Source organism: Teleopsis dalmanni, chromosome 2 (assembly GCF_002237135.1).
Source record: "Teleopsis dalmanni isolate 2A chromosome 2, ASM223713v2, whole genome shotgun sequence".
NCBI classification, from domain to species: domain Eukaryota; kingdom Metazoa; phylum Arthropoda; class Insecta; order Diptera; family Diopsidae; genus Teleopsis; species Teleopsis dalmanni.
In genome coordinates, this window is record NC_051847.1 from 165389179 (window position 1) to 165397657 (window position 8479).

The window sequence follows — 8479 nt, forward strand, 5'->3', positions numbered from 1 at the left end:
ATTATATATTTTTAATTTATTTTTATTTTTTTTTTCTTTATTTTTAATTTATTTTTATTTATTTTTTAATATATTTTTAATATATTTTGTATTTATTTTTTAATTTATTGTGTTAATTTATTTTTTTTAATTTTATTATTATAAAATAAATAAGTGGCAGAGTATTAAATAAAAATGACAAATATGTAAACAATTCCTTACATATTAATCAATTGCAAAGCATACATTAAGTATTAAGATATAAAACTATTAAGTTTAAAGTAATAATCATATTTTAGACAATTCAAATTAAAATTGTTAATAACTATTTCTATTTTAATTTTATTCTATTAATTTATATGTGTAAGCATGAAAATTTTATATAATCCTTCGCTTAGTATATATACTTATGTATTTAACTGATTCCTGTTAAACTAAAAATTTAATTTTATTCTCTATATATATCTCTGTGTATTTTTTCCGAGTATGAATTTACAATTTTCCTCAATTTTTTTAAATTTTAAATCGATAATTACTTAATTGGCTGTCGTTTTGATGTGTACTTTAACAAATTTTGCATACATAAAATTAAAATAATTTTCTAAATTTAAAAAAAACTATGATTTTTTATTTAATATAACAATTCTCTTCCTTTTTCGATTCTTTCTTTTTGTTCTTCTCTTTATGCCGATTTCATTGCAGAACTCTGATCAAAGTCTTGCTTAACAAGCGGATGTTTTTAACTATAAGACTGATGAATACTTAGTTTAACGGAGGAAATATTTTTCCTTTTCTTGAAGCTTAAACTTATTAAATAAAAAAAAAAAAAATAATTATATGTAAATGTGACTTAAAATATAACAAAAATTTTCTTTTGTTAAAATTTGTTGTTGAGTGTCAAGTAAATTTTCTATTTAATTAGAAAACTGTATTATGTGTACAAAGTGTTGTTTCCTTCTCTCATACAATAAATATTTTATACTATACAAGATATTAAATCACTATATGCATTTATATATACAAATATATATAAGTAGAACGGAACTCATATCCGTTTGACTCAGTACTATTGCAATATACTTACATATGCCCTGAGTGTCATAAATATTTCAATGGTTTCAAAAATTATTTGATAATATGATTAATAACAAAATGCAACTATTAATTACTATCCCTAATTTAAATATTTTAAGAAACTTCTACAGTAAAATATATATCTCAAATATTGATACTTAAATAAGCGATGTTTTCATATATCCTGATAAAGTAGGTTTCTATTGATATAGTTAAATGGATCCTTTTATAATCTTATAAAATGCGAAATATTAATTTTTTGAAATTTGTGAAATTTCAAATGGTATTATATATATTTTTTTTTAATTATTTTAAAGTACTATGGAAACTATATAGTTCCTAACAAATAGATGAATAGCTTTCTTTTGATTATGATTTTTTATTAATATAAAAAAGAATTCTTATCCTTTTTAAATTTCCAAAAAGAGAAAAAAAAAACTTGTAATAATGATGATAAAAAATATGAAAAATTCAACAAGCACCTTTTAAAGTTTTCAATTGCATATCTTGAGTCTTAAACAAAATTATCTCAATTAAATTGTTGTTGGTGTATATATGTACATATATAGGCAAATTAAAAATTTATTAGTAATGAAAACAATAAAAAATCCTTCCTATAATGTAACAGCACGAATTTTATTGGGAAAATATTTCCTTTAAAAATTTTCGTTAATTGTTAAAAAAAATAAATAAATAAATATTTATGGTCCAATATTGTATAAATAATAAAAAAAAAATTGATTGTTAATATTTAAAAAAAAAATTTAAATGTTTTTATTGTTGGTATAAATTTACTATTACAAAAAAAAAAAAATAAATAAATTTGGAATTTATTATATGATAAACTAACGTAAACTGTTTGTCAAGTTAACTTAATGTAATTTTTTTTTATCATTTCAATTTCCGACATCAGATGTAAAAAGAAATTGTTTTGTAAATTTATTAAATATTAAAACAATAAAAGTCTTTTGTTTTAAAGTGATTTCATTTAAGAATTCATTTTGAGTAAAGATACGACAGTTTATCTGAGTTCTATTAGTAAATGTTCTTAGGTAAATTGCATATTTGTGAATCGTTTGCTTAATTTGTTATTGTTTTGGCTTCAGCTTTTCTATTTTCACTTAAAAAATTTGACAAATCAAATCAAATTAAATAAAATCCTTTTGTTACTGTTTTATAATTTTATTTTAAGTGTTTTAAGATTGGTAAGTGGAATTGGTTTACGTACAAAAAATATCAGAACATTTTACTGTTTCATTATCAAGTTTGTGTTGTTTCGACTCATTTTTGCACATTTAAAATTCACTGGCATTAAAGCATTCATCTGTGCTTTAACAATGTTTCCAAGACATTAACCCACTTACATAGATGCACAAAAATATTGGTCTCACACAACAACTCCATAAAGTCTCAGCACACAAATATATGCAAATCTGAACGCATTTAGTCTAATTATTGTATATGTTTGTGAAAAAAATCTTTTGTTTCTGTTGAGCTAATAGCACAATTTTTAGAATAACAATAAATAATTTTTGCTAAAATATTGTAAAATTTAAAAAATTTTGATGCAACTTATCAGAATCGAAAAGATGATCCACGCTTTGAATATAAAAAAATGGTGCAAAATCAACGTATATTGAAAGATGCCGCTCTTGAAGATTTAAAACAAAAGGCCACAAAAGCTGAAGCTGTATATATAATTGATGATGACGATGACGATGACGACGACGATGACGATGATGATGACGATGTAGACAATAATATTGATAATAACGATGATGTAGATGCTTATGAGAATCAATCTGAGCAAGAATCGAACATACTAACATCTAATACACCAGATCAAATAGATACTGACTCCGATTTCTATGAGAAAGCACGTTCTATGCCACGTTATACAAGTGATTCTGAAAGTGATTATAAAACGTACAGACCTAGTTATGGTAAGCAATGCAGTTCACCTGACTTATCTTCAACATCCTATGGGGGTCATCGAAAATCTGTTAGCTTTGATTTAAGCGGTGATGAAAGATCAAAATCAGATTACGAAAGTTCACGTACACCAGAAAGTTATAATCGGTTTTATGACTCAGAACAAGAATACAATACCGCTCGTACTCGCTATCCGCGTAAGGGTATTTTGAGATCTTCGAGTCCGTCCTCTTCTAATAATTCAACATTAGAAAGATCGAACCGTCCAATGAAACCAACAACTATTACTCCCACAGTAGCTCGAATAAAAGAAATTGATTCGCCCGTACTTCAACATGCAATGCGTTCACCATCACCAAATATTTCAAATAAAGGTTATAGAAGTCCGCCACCACCACCCGAAAAAGTGTTAGTATCTACTGAAATTGAAAGAGATAATCCCTTCCGTGAAGCTTATTTAGACAAGAGTAAAACTGATGAATATACTGAAATAGCAAAAGCAATATCAAAATCGCCAGTTGCCTTAAAGTCACCACGTGAGCAGTTTTTCTTTGGTTCGGGTTCAAAATCAAATGAAGATCTTTTGTCAAACAATCGTTCGATAAATAATACCCGTTCTTCTCCTACAATGTTTTCTAATGCTCAATCAATGTCTACTGGAAATCTAGTTGCAAGTTCAACCGGTACTAAACCTAAAATCCCACCACCATTATTACCGAAACCAAAACTAAAAAAAGCTGAAATTGTTCATAATTATGCATTGGAAACATTTCAAAATACCGACGTTGGACATGGTGATTTCGCTGTATTTGAGCACGATATTACAACAAACACAATACAAGAGGTTCACAGACCGCAAACTCCAGTCACGCAACCAGCTTCTCAAACAAATAAATTACCTATGAGAGTTTCTACACCGCGTAGTCCTTTACGTCCACGTGAAAGTCCGCCACCACCTCCAATTAATTTTTCGACAATGCCAAAGAAAACTTCTCCTTCAAGCACAGCGGATGAACCTCACTATCTTGAAGTATTGCCACCATTAGCTCCTGAAATTCCACCAGCTCAAAAACGTCCGCATGAATTTATACATGAGAACTCTCCAAATAATATACTGGTTTCTGAAGAAGAACATCGCATCATACTTTTGAAGGAAAATGATCTACGTAATCAATTACGTAGCAAAACATTGGTTCCAGAATTAGGTGTACCCAACGAAAATGCTCCAGCAGTGCCGGCGTATGCAGGCATCAATAAATCGGTAAATCCATTTTTAGATAGTTCAGATGATAATATTGACTTACCATTGCCACCACTACCCACTTTGCCTCTCTCAGCTAATGTAGCATGTGATAGTAGTTCAATTTGTGACAGCGAATCTTCAACTACTAATAATGCCTCTATTTCTTCCCCTATTTCAAATGCTAACCCGCAGAAGCGATTGGATTTTTCATCAGTAACACCAACGTTTTCACTTATAAGCCATCCGTCACCATCACAAATTTTTCCCACAGCTCAAATACTTCCTGTACAATACACAAACTTACCACAGCCACAACAACCTAACACTACACATGTCCTCACAGGACAAATCCTATCAACTAGTACAAATACTTTTAATACAACTACCCAACAACCCCTCCTTAGTATAGGTGGTTATGTGTTACTGCCACAAACACAGTTTTCTTCCTCCACATCACAATCACCATCGCTTGCTTCAACGCCAGTGTTTTTCACCGGCAGTAGTCCTACATCAACTGCATTCTATGTACAGCAACAACAAGCGCCACAGCCGAATCCAGTACAGTCCACACAAATGCAATTAAATCAACGTGCTTTGGTGAGTGAACCCAATGGGCTACAACAACATCCTGATATTCCCGCAACACCAAATACACCTACTATCAATATAAATCAAACTCCGAAGGTGGTTTTACCTTCCGCTAACATAATGACAAGCTACAGTACAACAACAACTGTTCCAAAAGCTACTACAACTGTTACGCCATCAACACCAATTACTCCATCTTACATATCAATGCAATTTCCTGCAATATCTGAAATAATTGCAGAAAACTCTAGTGAACCCATTTCGACTTCTTCACTTTTGAAAATTAGTAGTAACAATTATCAAAACACTTCACAATCATTAGGTGTCTCTACTTCCACCATTGGCACATCCTCCAGTTTCTCAATTGACTCATCCACCTCATCACTGCAGCGTACCTTTAATGCATCCTCATACTATGAGACTGCTGAAGAAATATATTCCACAATAGAAGAAGAGGCTATCTACAGTAACACTTCATTTTTCGATTCTCGACGTAGCAGTGACACTTCCTTATCTTGTCGTGCCTCAACTTCTCCACCACCACCACCTTTGCCTCCCAAAAGACCAGTTAAACCAAACAAATTACGCACGGCACCACCACCACCTTTAGGAGTTCGTAACATGAAATTGCATTCACAGTCACAACCACAATTAGATCTTTCGTCACCATCACTGAAAAAACAATCTGTAGCACACTTTGTAAATCTACCTTCCTCCCCACCTACCGGAAAGGAAACAACTGTATGATTGCATTTCCCATCCAATATTCCAAACTGCTCAGCTTAAGTGTTTAGTGTGCTACGTTGCGGCTTACGCTGAGCAGTGACGAAGCTAACTAATCGCTGAAGTTGTTATCACTTTCGTCATTTAAATGTCCAAAGTAATTGTTGTGCCATTTGTGGCTTCACTTTTCGTTGGTTTTCTTTATTACATCAACTTTCCAACTTTCCAACTTCCTCTGGTCGAGATATATTTCCATTAAACATTTATTTATTTATTTATTTATTTGTATTGCTTATTTGCAAGCAAAGTGGTGGGCTTAGAAAAGTTTTTAATTGCTTTTAGGTAATCCGAAATAGGTCAAAATTCGTAATAAAATAAAAATGGGTTAACAGTATTAACAGGCAGAGTACCAGAAAAGTTTCGTTTTAATTAAGATGCTAATTTTTGAGGCAAGGATTATTTTGTGTCCTTGTCGACGACCTGCTTAATATCATTGTATAAATTTAAATTGGCTTCTGAAATTTTTTGATTGAAAAACAATACTGGATACTGACTGAATATGGTTTCGCAACGACGGCGCTACTGAGAGAGGCAGTACTAACAAAACTTAGAGGGAAAAAATAAAATGAGAAAACTGTGAAAAAGTTCATAAAGTTTTTCTTTATCACGTAAGCCACGTAACTGCTTCATAGCACATATTAATTAAAATCTAACACTTTGTCATCAATTTAACACCTCGGTTACCCTGGGTAACAGTATTAACGCATACTCATGTACCAAATCTAATCCATATCTATTTCCATTGCATGACGGTACCTTTTAAATTTTACAGCAAAAAGTATGCGGGGCAAAGTCGTCATGACCATTGCCGTGCCGTTGCAATAATGTTAATTAAAATCAAATTCAAATGCTGTTGGATGTGGATAACTAAATAAATCCTTGTTCCTCCTTGTGTACTTTCTGTTTTATTCAAAATTAGTAGGAAACATAATTTATGAAATAAAGTGCACACTTCGCTGTTTTATTGAAGTTTTCCCCTTAAGAGTGCGAAGTAGTTCCGTACCAAGTGAGTTACACTTCGTTGATATGGCAACATAAGATGATGGGTCGGGGGTTTCTTCTTTCTTCTTTTTTGGTTTTTTGGAGAAAAATTACAAATTTATGCTTATTAAAAATTTAGTAACCCAATCGCTGCGGATTGAATTTTGTTTGCACTTTACTTTTACAATTGTAATTAGTTTTGAACTATTCCTTAAATTTTATTACCCTCGTCCCCTTGCCCTTTGTTCTTTAAATGTTTGATACCAAACTTCTTTAATTTTAATAGTGTTTGTATAAATGTAGTTAGTACTTTGGAAATATACATATTTTTTTTATAGAAATAGTCTAGAAATTATTACCCTTTCGGAATATTTGACTTTAATTTTAAGCAATAATATTTATACACTTAACATACCTGTGTTTATGTTTATTGGAGAATTAATTTTGAACGAGAAAATAAAAATAAAATATTATTCTTTTACAATTCTTGTTTTCTTTTGTGTTGTCCAAATACATTTTAAATTATAATTTGTGATTAAATTAAATTATCTATTAAGTTTTTTTTAATTAATTTAATAATGAATTTATTAGTGCAAGCAAGTTTTTTGAATTAAAACGAAATATATATCTTCTTTATTTCTCCTCCTAAATTCCTTGTTGTGAGGTGACATATTAGGTTGGTTTTATTTAACGCCGAAATGGAGATCTTTTATAAAACTAAATTGTTTCATTTTTATCACAAACACTATTTGTAATATAAATATGTATATTAATTTTATTTATTTATTGAATATTGTTATATAAAAAGTATCTTTTTATGAATTTGATTTTTAAAGTGAAATGAAACAATTGCATTCATAGTAATGTTCGCAAAATTTATAGATAATTATATCTTATAAAAATATTTGAATATGAATTCAATCTGACGTGAACCAAATTCAATCTGAAACTAAAATTGCTGGACAGCAACTTCAAGTTTCCTAATAGAAAACAATTCGGAGCGATAAGGTCACACGATTGTGAAACTATACCAATTTTAAAGAGTATAGTTATGTTCAAAATATTTATAGATAATTGAATGTAATTTGTGTTAAAATATGATATGGGATTAAATCAAATAAAACGCAGTTGGAACTTATAATCTCTGAAATCTGAAACATATGTCATTATGGTTGATCACCAATTAATATCTACATTATATACCGTACTAGAAAATAATTTAGGAAAGTGAGATCACTCAATTGTGGAAAACACTCTAGGAGCATTATGTACGCCCATCGACTATTTTCATTCACAGTCGTAATTATATAGATCAAAGTTATGTTCAAAATATTTGTAGATATTTATAAATGGCATTAATTTTGTCTTAGAGAATGATTTGTAACGAATAAAATACAATTTGAAACTCCAAGTTTCGAGCAAGTAATACAGTATATAAGTTTAATATAGCTGATCAGCAATGTCGCTTACCTTTATAAAAATAACTCAAAGGGGTGGGGATCACTTGATCGTGATAACTCATTCACGGTACCATTACGTGCTGTTATGCATTCATTGAATGTTCCTACTATAACATGATTATATCGCTCTTGCTACACAGTGAGTTATACAATATTCTTGAAACATAATTTAATTGGGGAACAAAAAACTCAAGTACCTGTGTGATCAAGTACCTGTAGTACTGTATATTGACTGTAAATTTTTGAACAAATCTTTGGTTTATGACTTAAACTGGGTATGAAGTACAGTAAACAGTAAACTCTACAGTAAACTTTAAAATCAAATTAAAATAAAAAATAACGTTTTCCATAATTATATAGTTAAGTTTTATTTATTGATTTATATATTATTATATAGTTAAGTTTTATTTATTTATTATTATATTTTTAATTATAATTA

General features: G+C 29.7%; 1 protein-coding gene across 4 annotated transcripts in view; it reads left to right on the forward strand.

Moving 5' to 3' along the window:
* Positions 1 to 6975, forward strand: part of LOC119680750 (protein lap4-like) — a 69040-nt gene extending 62065 nt beyond the window's left edge. Inside the window, exons 24-25 of one of the 4 annotated variants that reach the window (XM_038093711.1) lie at positions 2633 to 4246; positions 4421 to 6963. In XM_038093711.1, the coding sequence (XP_037949639.1) occupies positions 2633 to 4246; positions 4421 to 5563 (2757 nt within the window). In that variant the 3' untranslated portion in view covers positions 5564 to 6963. Of the gene's footprint in view, positions 1 to 2632 lie in introns of all 4 variants that reach the window. The other 3 variants (XM_038093713.1, XM_038093712.1, XM_038093714.1) reach the window with 3 other exon arrangements.
* The last annotated feature ends 1504 nt before the right edge of the window (positions 6976 to 8479 follow it).